Consider the following 23,512-nt stretch of genomic DNA (forward strand, 5'->3'; position numbering starts at 1 on the left):
GAGAAAGCTCATCTTTCGGGCACAATCACCAAATAACGGATCTGCACAATAGGCAAACAGAATTTTGCAACCTGGTGATGAAGTGTGGTATGGATTGACAACGACAATAAAGTCACTTTTTCCTAAGAATTGTTGAGTTGCTGCCAAGGGTGTTGAATTGAGTTCACAGCCACCACGCATACAACACTTGTATCTCAAATTTTGCTTGCAAGTCAAAGTTTCTTCTTCTTATTCTTCTTTTCCTTTCGGCTTATCCTGTTAGGTATTGCCATAGCGCATCATCTTTTTCCATCTAAGCCTATCTCGTGCATCTTCCTCTCTAACACCCAATGTCCTCATGTCTTCTCACACAACATCCATCAACCTTTGCTTTGGTCTTCCTCTCGCTCTTTTGCCTTGCAGCTCCATCCCCAGCACCCTTCTACCAATATACTCACTCTCTCGCCTCTGGATATGCCCAAACCATCGAAGTCTGCTCTCTCCAACCTTGTCTCCAAAACATCCAACTTTAGCTGTCCCTCTAATGAGCTCATTTCTTATCCTATCCAACCTGCTCACTCCGAGCGAGAACCTCAACATCTTCATTTTTGCTACCTCCAGTTCTGCTCCCTGTTGTTTCTTCAGTGCCACCGTCTCTAATCCGTACATCATGGCTGGCCTCACCACTGTTTCACTGAACTTTGCCCTTCATCCTAGCGGAGACTCTTCTGTCACATAGAACACCAGACACCTTCCGCCAGCTGTTCCACCCTGCTTGGACCCGTTTCTTCGCTTCCTTACCACATTCCCCATTGGTCGGTATTGTTGACCCCAAGTATTTGAAGTCGTCCACCCTCACTATCTCTTCTCCCTGTAGCCTCACTCTTCCCCCTCCACTTTTCTCATTCACGCACATATATTCTGTTTTACTTCGGCTAATTCTCATTCCTCTCCTTTCCAGTGCGTGCCTCCATCTTTCTAAGTGTTCCATGCCTGCTCCCTGCTTTCACTGCAACTCAAAGCAAAACATAAAACTGTCGAATGACAGCGAGGTTCTCGAAAAACTTGTCACTCGTATCTCAAGGCACCACTGTATGAATAAATATGAACTTTCTAGCTAAGTCTATAATCATGAAACTTCCAGTACTAGGATAGAAATAAAACTTCCCTGTTTACTTGCATGCTCTGGCCAAATGAGCTCAGGGTGGTCTGCGCTTACAAGCAGGTCACCTTCAAGTCATCGGAAATATCCCACCTTGCACACATCCGCTCCAAGTTTGTCTCTTACTGAAATGCTATAGGTGTTGAACATGGCTGAAAGCGTGTCTGCTGGGGCCTGGACCCATTTAGATGACATTAGCAGTACTTAGTCTTGCATGTTATTTAAGATGGGGGCACGGAACCATCGTGATATTCCAGATTTGGAAGGTAATCTGTCTCCTGGTGGTTGAGTGACAGCATGGCGGTGAACGCTGAGGGCATTTCTCACAATCAAGGTGCTCCTCATTATGCTTTCCGATAGGAAGGCATCGCCTTCGACCCACTTTCACAGTCCAAAAGACCGATATAGCCCCAGTGGTAGCAAGCCAAGATCAGAATGTATTTTCTTAACTTTGATTTAAAAAAAAAGTTAAAACCAGGAAATGTATACAATCTATCTATCTATCTATCTATCTATCTATCTATCTATCTATCTATCTATCTATCTATCTATCTATCTATCTATCTATCTATCTATCTATTTCTTCAGATGTGTTATCTTATTGATTTAATATTCTTCAGGGAATGCGATTGGCCGAGAAATATCAATAGTCTCATGGTAAGTTCTTCCGTGGGAAGGAAGTCAGAACAAGAATGATTTTCTCAGAAAACAGTATGGGAGTTCAAACCAAAGAACGGCTTTTAAATCAAGCTTTGGTTTTGTTGGAACTAGGTATATATAAAAATAACCTGTTTATTTTCTACGAGATAAAGCAAAGAAATATATTCAAATTCGTACAACTGTTTTGTGCCATCTCCAATCTAAAACGCTCTAACCATACTCGTCTGTCCGTCTTTATTTATATGGAAAACGTTACCCTCTCCCCATTGTGCAACAAATATCAACATTCTCCCAGGAATCATTCTTCTAAAAATAGAGCCTGGATTCTAGTGTTCAATGCTCCGAGCCAAAGAACATTTAATACCACCTTGTGCCATTTCAAAGAGAAAGCTCTTCTACATGTGTCTGGTCTGATCAATCAAAGTCCTTGAGGGACCCTCGTGTCCCTTCTCCTGCGGCGTGCAAAATATCAAAGTTCTTGTGGAACTTGTGTAGTGTGTCCCCCCACTTCTCCTCTCCCTGTAGAATTGATGCCAACCGTAGACAATCTGTGATAAATTCAAAGTAACATTTAAGCGTGATGAGCAAATGGTGAACTCATTTGTTCAGAATTCAGCGCAGGATTCTCTCCACCAATGATATCCTGTCAGAGTGTTGTGAGAGATCTTCATGGAAAATTATCCAATCTCACCCAACTTGTCAGAAAAGAACTATAACTATTAATCACTACGATATATTTGTTCATCTGTCTTTGTGATAGTGGTAGGCAGAACGAATAAATCAGCTTCCATTAAATGGCAAAAAGTAAAATAACACTATATCCACCATTCATAAAAAAGAATAAGTCATGATCCAATTTTTACTGCGTTAAGTACTATGGGAGGGTTAAAAAAACAGAAAAAAGGTAACGCCAGTGAAACAACAAGTGCCTCGCGAAAAAGCTTTCGAACCTACGGCGCCACTTAAGATAAACACGAGAAAATAAACATACAGTGGGAGGATTTGATAGGAAAGATTTTCAGCACCTTTTCACCACCTTTTCTCGAGTCGGTTTGGTCACTTGGTGGCGTGGACATTTCAGCGACGTTTTAATCAGACGGATTAAGCGTTGGTCAATTGGTCGTGCCTGCGGGGTGCCGTGCAGGGAAAAAGAGTGGCCGATTGACCCCATGGTTCATCCAGCTTTGACACAGCCAAGTCGTGATTTTGTTTAGATTTCGCAGTTTTCATTTTTCTACGTATTTAATACGACTAAATTGTCAAGTGTATACAATAAGTATACCCAAAACAGAAAAGACAAGAGGAGAAAAAAGTTGTTCTCTTTATGTACTAAACACATAACAATTGTATCAAACCGTGCCCAGAAAAATGTGGTACAGTGCATTTGTGAGTAAACTGTGTCAAACTCATCAATATTCATCAGTATAAATACTTTTTCTGGCATTTCTGTTTGCTGGTGTGTGGGGGAGATTTTTTTCTGTTGGAAAACACTTCTCTGCGCTCCTCTAAACAACCTTTTGATGACATTCCAAACTGTATTATTTAATTTTATCTTGTGTCTGGTTCATATTCAAAACGCACATCGACCTTGATGAGTATTCTTGTTCATGATCATTGCCAAGGCCATACATCTATATCTGCATGAACAAAAAACTAATGGATTACACTAAGATTTAGTGCACAGGAAGGGCCTGACAGTCGTAGAACTTTGAAATTTTGTCCTTAACATTGAGAGATACTGGCCATCCATAATTACACATACAAAAAAAAAGCCAGCACATTTTTAAAGTTTTAATTGCTGTGATTTTTGAGGAAAATGTCTCAAGTGCCTAAAAAATCGTTTGTAGTTTCATTGCTTCTCCACACACACGCACACCTATATATCTTGGTCCATACATTCTTGTAGGCTTAAATACTTTAACCCAATGTCCTCCAATTTACGAGGCCTTAAAATGGTCTATATACCAAGTTATACAAATATTATGAACAGAAAAGATAGTTTTTACAGCTTTCCATCATGTAAAACATCTTAAATAAAAGTTATACTCAATTTACACCTTACCCTGTTGTATTTATTTCTGGAACGAGGACACCAGGACACATTTAGATTTGACACAGAATGTGGCAATGCATGAGGATAAACACTTCTCTTTCATCCAGAGGTTTTCAAACTGGGGGCATGCATGAAAGGGGGGGAGGGGGGCACCGCAGATTGACATGTTCCCCCAGATCCCCTCCCTCCCCGCATCTAGATTTTTCACTGCTAGCACTCCGACAACCACGGCTTTAATCTAAAGGAGCGCAGGCTTGCACTGACGGCTGAACAAGTCTACAATGATTTAATCTAACCACCACCAACACTGCACACGGTGCGGAGGAACAAATATGTCACTATGTAGGAATCACAAACTAGCACGAACGGGAAAACATCATTCAAGTGATTCTACTGCTTACCTCAAAATCATACTCCCATTTGCCAACATACTGGGCGAAAGAACAGAGCACACAATGGGAAAACAACAGCTCCGGTCAAATGTGTGCTAAAATACTGACACACAGCACCACCTTGTGTTCAAATTCCCAGGAAAACCTCCAGAAAATGCAGGAAAAAGATCTCGTTTCTTACGTCGGCATCGTACTGAAACATCTGATTGCCCTTCATGTGGTGACACTTGAGCATGACGACAGGCCCGTTGAGGCGGGACACGTCCAGACAGAGGTCGTCTGTGCGAATTTCTTTATCCGCCGTGTATGAGAACACCTGAAATCAAACCCGACCGGGAAAAGCATCAGCCTTGTCACTTCTGTACTTTATGTATTTGGTTATTTTTGCATGAAGAGCTCTCAAATGATCAAATCTCAAATCTGATCAAATTGGCTGTTGCATGCTCGTGCTAGCTGCTGCCTGTTCACCGGCGAACTGTTAGCAAGTTTGCATGTCAGTTGTGACCATCATTTATGAATGGTTATTAGGTGGGTTTTTTTTGTTACGGTGCATTCAATAAAGGGAATCAAAGTTCACCTGAAGCTGTAGACACATTGCACTTTTCTTATTTTCTTAGGATTTTTTAAAATTCTGAAATGCTCCTAAAGTTTCAAGAATTTGTCTCCCTCTCTCTTTGATGCCATCGCTCCAACGTATTTTTACACAGAGTGGTACGTGTGTCTGTACTAATATTAGTACATGTGGGAAAAATGAGCGCTGTGAAACTGCAAGGGTTGACTGTAATTGAATTATGAGTGATCTGAGTAATCATTACGTTGCGACCTCAAAAATTAAGACGTGTGACATGGTCGTTGGTTTATCGGCTACGTGCAGTGAGCTTGCCAAAATTATACTCCAGCTCACCTGAATAATAAGGACACGTTCTATAGAAAATGGATGAATGGAGCTGAATCATTTGTGAAATTGAGTGGACTTTTTCATGCCTGCAGTTTTTCCTCACCTGGTTTCCACCCATGCCGTGGCAGTTGAAGAACCCGACTTTCTCGTTTTCCTTTCGTCCCATGTTGTCTACACATTGGTTGGTCTCAACATTCCTGATCTGTCCACATCAAACACATTCAAAAATGAGTGTTGAATCTTTACTGAGACAAAGGGTTAGGCTCCGGTGTTACTGGGGTCGTCTCCCAACCCGAAGGTTGCGGGTTCGACCCTCAGCTGATGTGACTGTGTCAAAGTGCCCTTCAGTAAGAAACAAAACTCAATGTTGCTCTTGATCTTGTATGATCAGTAGGTGAATGTGGAGAAAGTGTTAAAGCAGATTGAGCATCTTGAAGATTTTTCCAAAAATTGGTTGTTTCTTTATGGATGTTTTCCCGGCTACTCGCATGATTTCTGTGTCCTGTGAAAACTGTCCTGGCAAATTTCTCCACTTTGATTCACTTTCAGAGTTCCTAAAATCACGTAGAGTGTCATCAAGTGCATTCATCCAATGACATCGTTTAAAACAGAGCCCGATAATGATGTGAGGAAATCATTGTAGATCCTTTCAACACTGACCTAAGGCTGCATTAACTTCGTATTAAACATGCCGTATTCAATTCTTGCTCGGTTTTCTCACGGTACGTCATGGTATCCGTGACAACCTGTGGGGGAAGTGGCTTCCCACATTCCCAGAATCTCAAATGCGCACTACGTATTGACCCACGTTTACCACAGACGATAGTACGTACGATCATCACGTTCTGATGGGCTCCCTCGCGTTTCTCTCAAGGCATTCTACGGATTAAATATGAACACCGAGCAGCTTTGGAGCCCATTGAATAGACCCTACTGTGACAAAATGTGCATCAAAGCCTCCAGAACGTCACACAACTTGAAACGCCACACTGTTCCTCCAAGTTTAGATTTTAGATACAGGCTTTGCCGTACTGTCAAGTTTTGATGCGTTCACCCGGTTTCACTACGGCAAACTACGGCTTCTCATTTGCACCACCCCTGTCAGTTGACTTTTGACGATAAAATTCCCGGCCTGTCGCATTTGCCCAAGCTGTGTCCCTACGTCGTCTCACATTCATCACGTTTTGTCCTTGGGTGCCATGAAACCTCCATCCCCCCATGGAACATGAGTGTTAACATAGCCAATGGTTGGCTAGTTAGGATGATTTTATGTATACATATTATGCCATGGGAGAACAACAAACAATACAGTTCTGGTACGGAATTTGAACAGACACCAGTGCGGGAACATTGTAGGATTAAAGGCCAATTTTCCAACATTGCCATTTAGTTTTACAGTTACTTCTACATGCAGCAGGCCGAGAAAGACACCCTCATGCGACAGTCATTACACTGACGCGAACATTAAACTTTAACTGTACATTTCGCAGGCACCACTGCCTTTTTTACATGATTCCAACAAAGATGAAGTTGGTCTCCAGATGTATAATGTATAAACACGTTTTCTATATAGAATGCAATAAGTCTACACAGCATCTTTTCCCAGGGCTTACGTATAACACACACTCACAGTACGCGGCCTTTCTGCGTAAACACGCTTGGAGCAATACCTGCCTACTGCACTGTTTATTTCTTACACAAGCACAACCCAAACTCTCAAGACGGTTGGAATTCATCTAGTTTCTTTAAGCCCTCCTCAGATGCAATTTGTCCCAAAGCAATAAAGTAATCAAGTACGTGATACAGGGTACAGCGAGGCATCGTATCGTATCAGTAGTATCAGTGGACAAAAAAAGCTCATACTTCACCAAGCGAGTAATATCTTCTCGGGATCTGGGAGTCCGGGTAGATGTTCTCCAGATACCAGGAGAAGGGTCTGCACTTCAAGGCCCCGCGGAGGGCTTTGCGGGAAGAGACGTCCCCGTAGTTCACTCGCATCACTCCTGCAGGCACAATTCAAACTTTGTGAGTCGTGAAAACGTCTCTCGGCTCCTGCAAGTTGACGCACTCCAAAGTTTCGATGTTGGCTGACTTTCAAGTTATTCTAATTCCAAAACAGTTTACCCATGGGAAAGAATTTAATGTGAGTTGATTCGTTTCAACTACAGCTTTGATAAATGACTGACACATAATGCATAGGGAACAAGTAAATGTGTACGGTGCCATACTGTCAGCTTGTGGCGTCATACCGAGATTGCTGGAGTCAACTCATTAACAGCCACGGACGTTTATATCTGTTATTTATTACTCCCAATATAAATCCAGAACACAGTACATCAAGTACATTTTTCCAACAGATAGGCCATAGAAGAGGGTCTCAATCAGCATACTTATGTAATTCTGGTTTCACAGGCAGATCAGTTTAATGACTAACAGATGAGGGAGAGAAAGGCCAACACATTGAAAGATGGACACATTTAGGCACTTCCCATTAGAACAGGGTATGTACTGTATGTGTAACTGAAACAAATGTGTGATGGAAATAAGTAGAAGATGTGCCACTATCATGAGAAAAGATGACATAACGTTCATAGAGTGAATAATGAATGGCATGTAAAAATGACACCAACATTCAAGTCAAGCCATGCAGTGAGTCAGCGTTGCTCGTGGAGGGTTTCTGAGTTGTATATCTGTAAATAAATCGTTATATTGCAATTTAAGGCCATTTCCATGTCTAGTTGTTGTTTTAAAGTTTGAGGAGTCAAAAAAGCAAAAATAATACCATCAAGATCACCGATTGTCTTGAAGTCTTTCTTTTCACAAAAAGATTGCTTTCTCCTCACTTTGGTCAATGCGTTTTTTGGGAGGGAATGGGGGTGAAACCAACCCATGTTCTACTCCTGATTATTAGGTCAGGTTTGAAAGCTCGCCGGTACCCTTCTCTGTTGCGATAACAAAACAAAGCTAAAGAACACTCGTGGAGTCAATCGTTGAAGGACATCCATCCATTATCTGAGCTGCTTATCCACACAAGGGAGCATTCTGTATTAACACAACACACTTTAATCAGGGCAAATTAAATTGAAAATCAACTCAGATAAAAGCGATGAAGGCCGCTCCCCCGGCTTCTCAATTCCTTTCTTTTTCTCTTTGCGTTTGTTCGGAACATCGCGTTGCACATGATGAATGGCCTCTTTGATTTCGAAATCACCGGCGGAGCACAGGGACCAGGACGGAGATGCACTTTTAATAGCATCGCAAGGCGCTGCTCCCAAACTCACACGCAGTATTCCCTGATCGTTCCCCAGCGGGACTGGTTAGCTATTGAGGGGCCGCACTTTGCAGAAACGCTCATCCATCACACCACCCCCACCTGTAACACCGCCTGCTAAAGGTGAAGTAGATAGCTTGCAATTTGCGCTGGAAAGACGGACGATTTACTGATGATCACTGGAATGTCGACAGATATCTAAAACATTTAGGTGGAGAGTTCCGGCAGAGCCTGGCTGGAGGCTAATCACATTAGCAAGTGGACAGATTGAGGGGAGGTGGGGGGGCCTCTCGCAGTCTGCACGGTCAGATTGTTCGTGTGTACTTTTAAGTGGATGAGCTTTGTCAAACCCAAACGTTGTTGCCAACTGTGGTCGTTTACTGGAGCTGTCTGACTTCATGTTAATCCTGTTTCAGGATATCAAATATTTTTAGAATTGAATATCCCATTTTGCCTCATTAAACACAATATTTGTGGGGGGGGGTGTAACTGACCGAGGCACATCATATTTTTTTCTTGATTGTTATGTTTTGTTTAATGATTGTAATGAAACTGCCTTAGTTTGATTTCAATCCCATTAAAAATAGAATACATGTGTTTACCTAATCTCATATTTTCTTTCAAGATTTTTATACAATTTACAAATTCGGACTGGATATCTAAATTTATGACAACTGTACAATTGTACTTTACATACGATATAACCGGTAAGGTTTGAGTATATTAACTATGTAAAACACTGATTAAGTCCTCTATAAAAACTGCAGCACAGGTTAATTTCCCAACCGGTACTTAAAACAGAATACTTTTGTCAATTTTGGAGTTTGCAAAGACAGAACAAATTTTTGATTGCTACTATTAATTTACTAATGTGTAAATTACAAATGTGAACTGCTTGCATACCACGATTTAGTGCAGTTGTGCACTGTAAGCTACAACCCCAAAAATGTACATATTAATTAAACTAATACCTTTCTGACAGTGCCAATCAAAACTGAACTTTACAGGACTCTTTAGGTCTGCACCTGGTGATATGATATAGAAGAAATCTTTGAAATCGTCCATCCAGACTTCTGCCAGCCGTCTGTTGTTCTTGTTGATGACTTGGCCCGTTCCTCCGGGGAAGCTGTAGGGAGTAGCCTTCCGGAACACGTGGCCAACATGGGAACACGTGACAATCTCCAAGGAACCGCCACACTGCCAGATCTGAACAGATATAGAGACAGTAAAGATTCATAAAAGACAGAAGAAAATAAAACTGTTCACATAAACTTGAATTGAAAATCTTCAGTTAAGCATCAGGCTCTATAGTACAAACGTTTCTATTAGTTTTAATATTAATATTAATATTAATACTACTTGTACTTGTAAGTCATTTACAACATAATTACAACAAAATTTTTCACTTTATTCTTTCCAACTGGAAAACTGGCCATCTCAAGATGAAATGGCCGAGTCAGTGCTGTTTTTGCATGACCGCTGCCGAATAAGTTGTTGCTTCGTTTCTTTGAAGGGAGGATTAGCAGTTTAAAAAAAAAAAAGGAAAAATACAGCTCTCTGAACACACAAGGTGTGAGTGACAAGGCGTCAATCATTCTTGTCCACTCGCAGGGACATGCAGAGCGGGCACGACCTTGTGATCTGTATCCTTGAGCTTCAGGAGCTTTGCTAAAATTATGGCAGAATAGCTACTTCCATAAAATGGAAAACTGCCCATCCCTTGTTTGCCAACAACTGGGCAAAGGACGAGCAAACAGAAACAGACCAAATCGACTTCCGGCAGCTGAGAGGCTTAGAAGCGACATAGAATTAGCAACATTTCTCCTAGACAGATAAGATTATCACCTCTTTTTGATTTTTAATTGATAGCACATGAAGAAATAAACTTCAAGCCAATATTTAATTTTTCCATTTTAGTATTACACCATTACAAATATGTCACGGTACCAACATAGTAGCGATGGCTAACCTTGGATTGTTTACAGTTTAGTATTGTGAGTGCTGTTATTTAGTTGAAGCTGAATATACGTTCTCTCCATTACTCTGCACTTTCATAATTGCATAACTTTATGAATGACTTGAGTTCCGCATGTTAGTGAGGGAGAATGCTTTGTTTGGAGACTTAGAGGGGGGGTTAGTGATGTGAGGCTACATTCAAATCTCGCTAGCAATTTAAAAAAATTCAAACTCCCATTGTGCAATTCATACTGAATTTGAATTACTTGAATATCACTGTGATCAGTGGATGAAAAAATACTCTACAGCACAAGTATCAAATTCAAGGCCCGGGGTCCAGATCTGGCCCCACTACATGATTTTATGGGGCCCGAAATAGAAACTTTTGTGCATCAACATGCATGATTCTTGCTAAAATCTCTGCAAAAATATCAAATTGTCCATTATAATTAACACTAACATTGGGATATTGCAAAGATTTTAGTACCAAAAACTTTCATACGGTAAACTGCATGATAGTTGAACAAATTATTGTCCTTGATTGACTTCTGATGTCAAAAGCCGTCAGCAAACAGTTGTTTGCATACTTTGTCAGTAATGTGATGAAGCAATGACACGGACATGTACACGAGCTCAGGGCAATAACGTCCCTCTGAGGAAAACCGCTACAATGTGGCCTGCAATCAAAATGATTTAGACACCCCTGTGCCGTAGACACCACTAAAAGCAAGTCCATTATCAGAATAATCGGTTCGACACCAGTCTGCAGTTAAAATTACCCATTAGAGTATATATTTTACCCTGTCATCAAATGTTTCTCTCAATAATAGAAATTCAACTCTTCATCTACACTGTAGATTCTACAGTATATCCTAATCCAAATAATAAATGACCACAACAGGGAACAACTGTCACTATGGAGACGGGGAGGTTTGTGAGAGGCCAATCTCTGCCACTCGAAGAGAAACTCCCACGCCCTAATGATTGAGGTGCTCATTAAAGATGTTGCCAAGAATCATCAGCACTGCACTAATGGTGGAACTCCCATAAATTCAAAGGTGGTTCGGCCAAGTTCTCCTTCTGCCATTTTTCTCCTCACTTAACAGAATCGATTGGAAATACGACACGGCAACAAAAAGGCGAGAAAAATTGCATTTTATATAGTCTGCTTGAAATCCAGAAGATTGGCTTTTGTTAACATTCAGCATCAGCAAGTTGAACAAATGGCCTCGGCTGTGGAAGGAAAAATGACCACAAATGCTGCGCTTGGAAAAGAGTTCTGTTCACTATGTGACACATGGTCCCAAATGAAGTTGTTCAAGCGTTTTGACAGATAAGCGAGGCAAAAAGTGTTTTCACTCACTCTGAAAGATATCTCCAAGTTCTCTCCACCCCAGATATCCATCCCTGGATCATAGCTTCCTATTTCTTCAAAGTACGTTTTGTCTATGGAGAAGAGCCCTCCTGCCATGGTGGGGGTCCTAAAGGAAACACACAATACATTTGGACAACATCCAAAACCTTATCCATTTTTTTTTATTTCACAGGTCAATACAAATTCTTTAAGAAAGGGAAAAAGATTGTTACAGAATCAATTATTTATGTTCAATTAAGACTAACGACAGTTAAGATCTTTCATCCTGAAGTATGGTTAGAGAGACCTTACATGAGACCTCATGTCGAGGTAACAAAAGTAAACATATCTCAGTTTCAAAATAAACGTGTTTTTGGTGTAACGGAGAAAAAATTGCAAGTGGTGTCAGATAACACTGATAAAATAGGATGTGTTTCTGTCAAGTGTTTTTGTGTTGAAATTAAATGTCGGTGTCTTTTCTATGGTGTAACCCTTTTTGTGAAATCTGACTTCCTTTCTGGCTCTGACTAAACCATTTTACTCAAGAGAGAAGGCAGTGGTACAGTGGTGCCTTGGTTCTCGAACACAATCCGTTCAGGAAGGTTGGTTGAAAACCAAATCGTTCGAAAACCAAAGCACATTTTCCCATTACAATGAATGGAAAATGAAATAATGCGTTCAAGCCTAAAAAGTTTTTTTAAAGCATTTTTTTAACTTTTCCTGATGATAGACTGCATAGTAGAAATACATGTGTGGTTTAAATACTTTATATAATTAAATCATTTAAGAAATAGATTTATTTTTTGCTTAACATTAGCCTAGTGGAGTATGCCAGGCAAGGAGTGCATTGCTGTATCTGTAGCGACTCGGCCCGCAGCCTTGTAAACCTTTTTTTACTAACAAAAGTGCAGAATAACTTTAAAACAAGCAATAATGAGGGGGGGGGACAAATTGTTTTTTATTTGCAGAGAAAGTACATAATGTTAAAAAAAAACTTCCAACTAGAGGTAGGGTTAATGGAACAAAAGAAAAAAAGGAATGCAAAACAGTTTCAAATGTCTTCGGTGGGGTGACTCACCCCTTTTTCACAAAGAACGAATTTCATGTTTTTTTTTGCCATCTTTTAAGCAATTTTCTGAAGTGGTGCATAACGACATCATTCAAATTTTGAAGTGCTCTGCAACATTCAGCTTTATTCAGGTGATGAAGTTCTACAAAATTATGGATGTCGTTCCATTTAGTGCAGATAGCTTTAATATCGGCACTTGAGACATCCTTCCTGCCTTCAGCCTCATCAGACGACATCTCCTCCCTTCCTCGCCAACACTATCCCCAGCTAACTGCTGCTCGTTCATGAAAATAACAAGCAACTTTTCGACTTCCTCCAAGATCTGTGGCCTCTGCTTGGTCAACACGGTTGCTCCTTTAGCAACATCACTTGCTTTGAGGGCAACCTTGTGTTTCAGAATGGTGCTGATTGTTGTTTTTGCCATGCCATACTTCTTCGATAACTCAAACACGCACACCAGATTCGTGCTCGGCTATCAAATCCTTCTTGAAGTCTACAGTTTTATGCACCACTTTCCTTATTTCAGCACCAGCAGTTCCACTTGCCTTCTTTGGAGCCATGATCGGGGGTTAGTGTTGCTCAATTTGAAGAAAATAAGGCACTACAGTACGGGGAAACGTCCGCGAGAAAAGGAATGTGTGAGTCAACTAGTTGCGTGGAGTCGTGCGCATTACGTCTTTTCCGTTTTTTTCGGGGGTGCGTTCGACAGTACAATAACAAATCGTCGTGGGTCAGCTGGTCGGGGTGTTCGAATACCGATTTTCGTACAAAAACCAAAGCAAAAAGATCTCTAAACTTTCGTTCGAAAACCAAGACGTTCGAAAACCGAGGTACCACTGTACTTCAAATTTGAGACCACAGTTTTGCATACTGTACCTGACAGGAAGCGTTCTGTCCCCCTTCCGCCGATCCATCTCCCGCTGGGGAACGGGGTACCAGCGGAAATTCAGCTTCCAGTTGAATCCGCCATAGGTCATATCTGAGCCTGCCATGTATTCAAAGGTCTCGTCACTGATGACATCGATGATGGGGCACACCACTGCTGTCCTGGAAAAAAAAAAATCAGAAGCATAAAACTTCATGGTCAGCACCAGTGTCGCAAGAAAAGGATGAATCTTGTTTCCAGCTTCTCTTTTTGGAAATTATCTTTTGTCCCATTTCCATGCATGGCTTCTTCTGGGGTGATCTGACTCCCTCCTTACAGTCTTCGATTGATTAAACCCAAACCCCTTGTGCAGCATACAGGGAGGCACCACCGTCTGACCCCAGGTCTTGATTTTCTTTGTCGGCTAATGTTTGAAACAGACGTGAATGTACAAGTGAGGTGTAAAGTTGCAGCTCGTAGCATGAGGTACTAATCAATTGATCTCATTTTCTGTCCATGGTGATTAGCTCCTACAGCATGGGTTGGTATTTATATTTAAAACTGCTATAACTCTATAATGTATACATAGTTTTAGTAAATTGATGTATAATTTAGCCCAGTAATACTACAATCATTGATACACAGAGAGACACAAAAAGATGAACAGGAAGCAATGATGGATCGGAACTGGGATGTCTAAATAGTTTGTTCACCATCAATTTTTAATGAGTATTCCCTCTCAACGAACAAATTATGTAAACTGGAATTTTCTTAACATGAGAGGGACCAAAGAAGCAGTGCATTGATTATAAAGGTAAAGGTTGTATTGTTAGATTGGACCTTTGATAGGAGAAAGTCAACACGCTCACCTGTCCTCTTTGATGCGGGCGAGCAAGGGTTCAAGCCATCCCACAGTGCACTCACAGTGGGCATCCAGGAAAGTGATAACCTGACCTTTCGTGGCAGCTGCCCCCCTTAATCTGGCTCGGATAAGACCTGAACGCTGCTCCATCCTCAAGATCTTCACTGGAACATCAAGAGTCTGTACATAGTCCTCCAGCTTTTTCCCCAAGAAGTCTAAAATACCACAAGAGACACTTCACTAAGCATGTGCTGGTTAACACATCAGCCTCACTTTTCTGAGGACCCGGGTTTAAATCCAGCTTTGCCTGTCTAGAGTTTGCATGTTTTCCCCATCCCAGGGTGGGTTTTCTCCTGGTATTCCAGCTTCCTCCAACATTGCAAAAACAAGCGTGGTAGATTCACCGAAGACTCCAAATTGCCCGTAGGTGGGAATGTGAGTGTGAATGGTTCTGCGTCTACTTTTAATTTAATTGAAATTATTACTTTACAACTAGGTACGACAGGAGAAGGATAGGATCAGAGCGTCAAAGACAGGAGGCGTGACCGAATAGCCTGCCAATCTTTCGTACACACCCATGGCGGACAAGTAGGCTTGCAGGAACATACAACAGCCTCTCACCGAACATTTATTATAGTTTGCTGGCAGGATTACTTACTTAATGCAAGTTAGCAGTAAAGGTTAACTAAAGGGATTTGGACAGCCCTCTACTTAAAATCAAAGGTAAAGATAAATGTATAAATATTGTATTTGTCCTGTGTGTGGTCTTGGAAACCAAAGCGTACGTCCATGTCACCGTTTTTACAGTCATCGGGTAAGTTGATCAGCTCTCGGTCTATTTTTAATTGAGTGCATATTCCCTGAGGCCCCAGAGTTCAGTGGTTAGAGCGTTGGTTTGGGGAACCAGAGATCATGAGTTCGGATCCCACTGGGGCCTCTACTACACCCCAAGAGGGGTTGTGTTAGGAAGGGCTTCTGGTGTTAAAAACTGTGCCAAACAAATATGAGTGTCCTTCTGAGATGTCACATTCTGGCAACCCCTAACGGGACAAGCTGAAAGAAGCTTACTTACTCTATATTCCCAAAAAACTAAAGCTCAACCAGTAATGTTTAATGTTGCACACTCAAAGCCAACCCTGAACTCAACTCTGAGGTGGCAAAAATTCTCTTTTGCTGGAGAGACACAAGGCGGGGACTGAAATGAGGCCCAATTCAAATATTGCTAAAAGTATGGAAACTGCACACTGTCCCTCTGAGATGACAATATCATTAGAGTAAAAACCCTTGTTTGACGGACATTCTCTTTTTGTTATTTGTGAGATTGACCCTCTCCTGCTCCTGGTAGAGCGTAGCGTTATTCACCAACCTCGCTCACTGAAGTCATCCACGAGCAGGATTTCCACGATTAAGTGTCTGGGAGAGCGACTGATGACGCTGTGAACTGTCCGCAGCAACGTACTCCATGCCTCGTTGTGAAACACGATGACGATGCTGGTGTTTGGCAAGTTGTCTGGGTATACCTTGGTCTTACACCTGGTGGGAAATCCAATAGAGAGAAAAGCCAAGACAAATAAGTAAGCCAATAAATAAATGGGACACAAGTAACACACTTTAATTCAAAACTCTGACTGAAGTTCTTACTTTGGCTTCTGAGAAGAGCCTGCGAAAGTGCACATTTAAAGTGTCAAAATGTTCACTTTCATTTCATGATTAGTAGAGCATTAAAAAGGATGATATTTGTAAAAAATGATTTTTCACCAATTCTAAAAACAAAATCTTCTTTCATACTATCAGGCTTATGAAGTCATCATCATGTTTCTTAGGTGATTAAGATGAGACACTGTCTGTGACAATGACCAGTACTTCAGTTGTGTTGGATCTTGGAAGGTACATTAGTAATAGTTAATGTCGATATATCAGACGAGATTCTCTCATGCACTTCAATTGATTAAAACATAAAGTAGTTACTCTTTCTAATTGTCAGTCTAACACATTAACATGATGTATTTATTATATAGTCAGGGGTTGGGTTCGACCACTTGCATCATGCTTAAACCCATTTTCTTATTTTAGCAAGACATTATGAACAATTCAATGTCACCAGTTTGGGAGAAGTGTGGGAAAGGCATCTCAAACATCCGACTCTTTGGGATGAACTAAATCAGAGATTTGTCTTCCATCAGTAACCACTGAAACCAAAAATTTTTTTTACGGTGAATGGAGGAAAACTCTCAAGGAAACAGTTCAAAGACAGCAACATCGTGATACTTTTCTTTATCGGTGCTTGCAAATGTATCAGTCGCAGGTGTCCCACTACGTTTGGTCCTCTGCCTTTACCGGATCCCGGAAACTTCCAAGGACACCGTAATGTACCTTGTTGCTATTCGAGATACAGCCGTTGAGGTAAGTGAACAGATGTCTTTGAAAGTAAGCAGCAAATGCTAAAACAATATTTACTTAATCCCCAATTCAACCTTGGCATTGACGATTGGGGTGAACTCACAATGACACCTAAATGGATGTGGCTGAATACTTAATGAGCTTGGACAGGCTGGAGTGGCAGTGGGAGGTATTAGATGGTGAAAGAAGTCAGCAGAGCAGACAGCCTGGTTACTTTAGTCCTGTCTTTTGAGAGTGACAAGAATGACTGACACAACTAGGACAGGAGGTTGCCCTCTAGCACAAAACCGTTATTGCCATTCAGAGTCAGCGATTCAGAAATCCTGCAGCTTTCGAATGTGTTTGGCACATAGCCGCTGAAAAGATGACAAGGTATTGCAAAATGTATACAGAGGGAAAGGTAGCTGTCTTTTATACTTCGGCAGCAAAATGATTTTTATATTCTAAAATGTGCAGTCTCAGCACTTCATGTGTACATGCCCCGACAGCAAGAACAATGGGGGTTGGAGGATGGGGATGAAAGTGCATGGCCTAGTTCCCATGGGAAGACAGTGTGGATTGCACTAAATGAAAGGGCTGGGGCGAATTGGATTATGTAAACCTGAATCGCACAAGGATGAGTTTGTGACCAAAAAAGAACTATCTTGGCAACAAGAAAGAATTGTATGGAATCTAAAAGTTGATACTTTGCTCTTTGGATTCTTATGAAATGCACAAGTGCCTTCTGAATGGACATAAACAAAATCCACATCTAACCTTTAGGCAAGGGAGAGGATGAAGACCGATTCCTTTTCTGAGATATTCACACAGATTTGATACAAGATGTTTACTGGATAACTTCCTGGTCAAGTGTTCCAGTCAGGTCCAACCTAGAGGACACCTCTGAGAAGACCTACAGTGTCTCACAACCGAACCTGGACCACCTCCTTGACCACATTGGTCGAGCTCAAGAAGGTGATTCAGGACGTGAAAATCCCCCATCCATTCTTCGATTAATGCCCCGGCAACACAGGTTAGCGAAAGCAATTTGATGGATGGACTAATAAAGGTAATAGGTGGCATGCTATACATATACTAGAGTACAGTCACTGTGATTTGACAGGCGCGTATGCGCCCGCGCACCATCGCCCTCGCAAATCTGCACAGTCGAGCACGAGAAATCACACGCGTAAAATTTGTTACGAGTTGAAATACATAGATATTGAAAGATGTCACTTATTTTGTGTAGTCTTGACTAATGTTCCCTTTAAGTTGCACCACTGCGCACTTGTCGCACACCCTCAGCGCACATGAAAACCGATCAAGCACAGTGAAGCACAGTATGACGTCTTTTTTTTTTAAACCCGGAAACACACGCTCTCTTAACAACCTACTTCTACTTCCTGGTTTACCTGACACCGCCCCCCTCCGCTCTTAAAGGGGTACACTCATAATTACAAACAGAACACACACCCGCAACTTTATATCTGGAGGCATGACTGGTGGACCACACCCGTGACTTTATATTTGCGGGTATGACTGACCACACCTGTACATTTTTCAAATGTAAGTGACTGGTAGTATGTTTTGCTGTTTTTCTTTGAGCATTTACTTCACTAGAACTTACACACTGACAGTTTTTGTTGTGCTTGATTGATTTTACATTAAATTGGTTTGGGATTTATACTTAAGATCACTCTCCACATTAAAATGTAATGTATACTTGATACACAATATTAAACTGAGATGCACAATAACACCATACTTGACACACAAATTATTAATAGATGAAAAAGAAATGAACATTTCACGCACCCATCCAAGCGGACATCCGGCAAACTCCTGTTGAGTGCAATCATATCGCTGGCCATCAGGTTGAACTGGTTTATCTTAAAAAGCTCCTTCATCTTCTCGTGGTCCTCCTTGGGGATATTCACAGACTTTCCCATCTCACCGGGCCCCTCGTGGCTACGAGATATCACGGCTAAAAAACAGTGTAATATGCATCTGACAATCCAAAACATTTGAGAATTCATGATAGACACAGTCACTGACATGGCTAAAACATGTCTACGTTACGGTATATGACAGCAATACAGGACACAATACGAACTTGAACTATGCAGGATGGTGTTTTCTTTAATTATTATGATTATTTCCTTAAAAGCACTTATTTTGGAGAACCAAGGTTTCCGCCCTACAGCGGCCATATGGAATGCGGGATGAGATTATGGACGACAATGAAACTGGGTTACTTCACTGATGCTTCACTCATCACAAAATTTGAACATACTATGTTCTATTTGCAGACAGCAGAAATCCCACACTGAAGATACTTCCCCATTATTACGATTTAGGAGGCCATGGTATTAAATGCAACCCTGTCTGAGTGCCCCATGCTATTTCATTTTAACCCATTGTTTAGTTTGATTTTGGACATTTCTATGAATTTACTAAAATGGACAAAGTGTGAAAGTAAAACCATTCCAGTCCCTCCCCACTGTTAGGTCTCACAGCCCGATGGCCAAGAAACATTAGAGCCAGCACCATTAGTCCAATGTAAATAAATCCCCTGGATTTATGACGACACCCGTCTCTCTCTAATAATCTCTTAGAGCAGAGGCGGTGTTTGCAATGAAAGGGGGTCACGCAGCTCACATTAGCTTCATGGCTGCAGGTTAAGAGGATTCCCTTCAACCCCCTGCAAATGGAAATGGACAAGTGTCAGATGATAGTTAACCTCAGGTGATTTTTTTTTTTTTATTTTATTTTATGAAGATCGCCATGAGAATGCAGGCTTAAATCTGACGGATGCAATTTGAGAGCTGACAATCTTCACCCCAAAATATATCTGAGAACACTTTTCAAACCACTGCACCTCCAAAACCAGTTTCAGGATGGCGATTGAACTGAAAGTGCATCCCACAGATGTTGCAGAGTTTATTGCAAACCAACCTGACGATATGATTCAGCCTCAGCTCGTTTGACTTAAATGTGTCTAAAGAAGTATATGTTCATGACATCAGCTAAAGAAAGTTGAGCTAGAGCCACAGAGACCTTTGCAACACCACAACGCTCTTAAAGTACTGTATTTAGGTCATGAATGGAGCAGTGTTGCCAATTGATTTATCAAAGATGTCTTGCTGAAGACATCTTTGCACGAAGCAACAATTTCACTTATTTTGAAGCTGAACAGGATAACCTGAACTTGAACCATTATTGGACACGCACTAAATAGGAATCATTTGACTCCCGTGTCAGTCTGTCCTTTGTGTGAAACTTGCAAGATTTTATTCAGGGTTTTTTCTGCAAGGCATGTGCAATTATAGGTTCCCTGAAGCAATTGTTTCCACACATGCTATACAGTATATCATTTTTCCTGATAACATGCCTCAAGTTTGCTGCACTGACCTTTTCTCTTTATAATCAAAATGAATGTAGGCACATTGCATTCAGCTTTAAAAGTGCACAAACACTGTACTTCGAACATCCTCGAAACAATTCTTCATTTTCTGTTCTAAAATAGAAAAGCCTGCATCGTGTTTTTTTTTTTTTTTTGTACCTCCTCACCTGCTTGGTAGTCTGACCCTCTGCTTAATATTGCATATTACTTCATTCATCAAGGTCTTCTGAAATGCAAATTCACTGCAGACCATGACCAAAAGGTTTTTCCTAACAAAAAAACATCATTCAGTTTGTACTCATACTACATACTGTCTGTTGCCGGTCGCTTCCCCCTTTAGGTAATTTTACCAAATGCTAAAAGTACTGTGGTCTATCAAAATTAGTTAATACGATTAAGTTTTAAATGGAACTTAACATGGGCCCAAAGGTAACTTAATTCATTATTATTACTAAAAAGTATAACACCAAATAAGCCCCCTCCTCTACCCCACAACGAGGAGAAAGCGGTAGATGAATGAAATGATGCATAAATTATATTGCATTAAACATTTTGGTGATAAATCCACACTGGGTGATTAGGCTCAACATTGTGCACAAATCATTAATATGTTATTAATTATTATTATTATTGTATTAATATTTATTATAATTTTATTCTTCTTTAGGTGGATGGCATAATAGGTCTTAACATTATAGCTCATTTGTAGCAATTAAACTTACCCAAAAGATGTCTACATTGACCTAATCTACCTACACCTTTATTATTCATCATGTTTGTATCTTGGTATCTCAGCCAAGTAAATCCGAACGATATTCTCTTTTCCACCCCTTCATATCTCACTTTTTTTTAACGTTCAGATAGTCTGAAGCATGTTAACTGTTTGTCAGTGTTAAAGTACACATTATTAATAGTCAAGAATTCCCGCATGCCATTAAACTGCAATTTACTGCTTCTTCTACTCGCTAAAGTTGTCTGCAATCCAATGACCTCATTGGGTAGAGTCTGTTCCGTCCCAACCTACATGATAGCGTTTTGATTCGAACATCTTTTCATGATGTACAGTGCTTTTCTTCCACTCGAAGATTACTCAACTTCAGCAATGAACATTTTAACGACCCAGGTAACAACATTAAAAACACAAACCTGTGCAAGATGATAAACGATAGCTCAGTGCTGTCTATTTCTCAAGCAAAACAACTTGATGTTTCAAGACATTTGGATCATAATTAGTGTCAGAAGCTGGCAGCTCTGCCTCAGTCTTAACTTAAAAGCAGCTTAGAAATCAGCTTAGTGGAGGGCATGTAAGGAAATGAACCGCTCAACAGGCCCAAAACACAAAGAAAGTGTGCAGTCTTAAAACGTCAGTATTTGAGGAGATGTTGGCAGTAGCTCAATGGAAAAGAACTTGACTTGGACCTTACTAAGGACAAAGTATGGAATTGGGACTGGGTTTAGAATATGTGCCGGTTTGCTTTCCTTTAGCAGTGAGCTGAGGTTGACCTTGTGCATTCCAGAATTCTCAATCATATGGAACAAATACACCATCATGCAGCCCAGTTAAAGTCAAGTTCTTGAAGGAACCAGACAAAAGGTGACAGACCGAGTTCATTGCCAATTTAATTCCTCAATACTTCAATCCCCTGTTGTGAAACCATGAACTCACCGCGGAGAGCAGGAAGCAGCGAGCCATCCTTCCTGTCGTCACATTTGTTACACTCGCTGAAGTACAGCAGCAAGAAGACGTCCACCAGCACCCAAACTAAAGAGGTGGTCAAGACCACCTTGCAGTAGACAAGCCGGCGCATCAAATCCGCTGGATGCCGGCCAGCCAAAGCCTGAGGGGGGGCGGTCGGGCCCAGCGGCTCAGAGAGCTTAGTGCGCTAGTGAAGCACTGGACACCTGAAGATGGTCTGAGGACTTTGGAAGGAGACTGGCCACGTTTGGTCAACAGGCATTATGCTACTGGAAAGACACAAGATGCAAAAGAAGTCAGAATACTGGGGAGTTTCTGGATTTTTATTTTGCCCCATTTTCAATTTAAGACTATCATCGTAGCCTGAAATTTGGATATCCGAAGCTTTTAAAACAAACTAAATCTTTTTGAAAAATATAACTCCAACCCTCACTATTAAGGACAATATCATGTGAGAGAAGTTTTTTTTCCACATTATATTTCTTTATTCAGTTACTGTGTTAAATTAAGTCACGTGTGTGTGTGTGTGTGTGTGTGTGTGTGTGTGTGTGTGTGTGTGTGTGTGTGTGTGTGTGTGTGTGTGTGTGTGTCATGCAGGTACACACAAAGGCCATGTCTGAAATCACTCACTAATCACTTTATAGTGGTTACGCCATTTTGTAGTGCTGTTCGAATTCGGGATGCGATGTTCGAGCCTGTCTGCTGTCTGACTCCATCGTACGACTCATTCAGAAACCCCTTTAAAAGTCACAGAATCTCTCGCCAGATGTAATGGAGCCTTTTCTGATTAATGTAAAGTCTTATTGGCACAGTACATCAGTATCATTTTCCACAAACAACATGTTGATAGATAGATAGATAGATAGATAGATAGATAGATAGATAGACAGATAGATAGATAGATAGATAGATAGATAGATAGATAGATAGATAGATAGATAGATAGATAGATAGATAGATAGATAGATAGATAGATAGATAGATAGATAGATACACATGTGCTGACTATTTGCACATATTCTCATTCAAATGACGGCACACTACGTCCATCATATGCGTGCAGACATGGTGCAACGTGAAGAAATTGTTTCGGTAGAAAGAAAGCTATGCAGGCGTCATCACATAATATTTCACACACACGCGTAATTGTGTGTATTTGTGCGTGTATATGTATATAGTGTATCCACGTGATCCTTTACCTAGTAAGGAGTCGTCTGCGCAACGACTGAATCCTCCCGTGGCGTGTGAAAAGCACACTAAGTTGGCGTGGGTCTCAGCACACAGTAAACAAACCGGTGTGAAGTCGTCGCTCAGCATCATTGCGCTCGCTACCTGTTCGGGCTCCTTGGCACGAGATCGCCGCAGTCAACGCTTCAAAAAGCCTCCTCTTCTTCATACATGCACTAGTACGTCTGTGGGGTTGGTTCGGACGCGCGTGCGCCTCGTCTGCGACGGAAACGATGAGCGCAGGGAAAAGGAAAAGAGAAGAGAAGAGATTCGGTGCAATCTAAAG

At 41.1% G+C, this 23,512-nt stretch overlaps 1 protein-coding gene across 6 annotated transcripts in view; it reads right to left on the reverse strand.

Moving 5' to 3' along the window:
- galnt13 (UDP-N-acetyl-alpha-D-galactosamine:polypeptide N-acetylgalactosaminyltransferase 13) overlaps positions 1 to 23,512 on the reverse strand; it is a 37,232-nt gene extending 13,720 nt beyond the window's left edge. For 2 of the 6 annotated variants that reach the window (XM_061842156.1, XM_061842152.1), the window contains exons 1-11: positions 23,199 to 23,512; positions 21,970 to 22,268; positions 18,716 to 18,884; positions 15,888 to 16,054; positions 14,529 to 14,736; positions 13,671 to 13,841; positions 11,735 to 11,852; positions 9,441 to 9,621; positions 7,008 to 7,147; positions 5,248 to 5,346; positions 4,428 to 4,562 (exon numbers count right to left, since the gene is read on the reverse strand). In XM_061842156.1, the coding sequence (XP_061698140.1) occupies positions 4,428 to 4,562; positions 5,248 to 5,346; positions 7,008 to 7,147; positions 9,441 to 9,621; positions 11,735 to 11,852; positions 13,671 to 13,841; positions 14,529 to 14,736; positions 15,888 to 16,054; positions 18,716 to 18,884; positions 21,970 to 22,111 (1,530 nt within the window). In that variant the 5' untranslated portion in view covers positions 22,112 to 22,268; positions 23,199 to 23,512. Of the gene's footprint in view, positions 1 to 4,255; positions 4,286 to 4,427; positions 4,563 to 5,247; positions 5,347 to 7,007; positions 7,148 to 9,440; positions 9,622 to 11,734; positions 11,853 to 13,670; positions 13,842 to 14,528; positions 14,737 to 15,887; positions 16,055 to 18,715; positions 18,885 to 21,969; positions 22,269 to 23,198 lie in introns of all 6 variants that reach the window. The other 4 variants (XM_061842157.1, XM_061842155.1, XM_061842153.1 and 1 more) reach the window with 4 other exon arrangements.

Source organism: Syngnathoides biaculeatus, chromosome 14 (genome assembly GCF_019802595.1).
Source record: "Syngnathoides biaculeatus isolate LvHL_M chromosome 14, ASM1980259v1, whole genome shotgun sequence".
Taxonomy (NCBI): domain Eukaryota; kingdom Metazoa; phylum Chordata; class Actinopteri; order Syngnathiformes; family Syngnathidae; genus Syngnathoides; species Syngnathoides biaculeatus.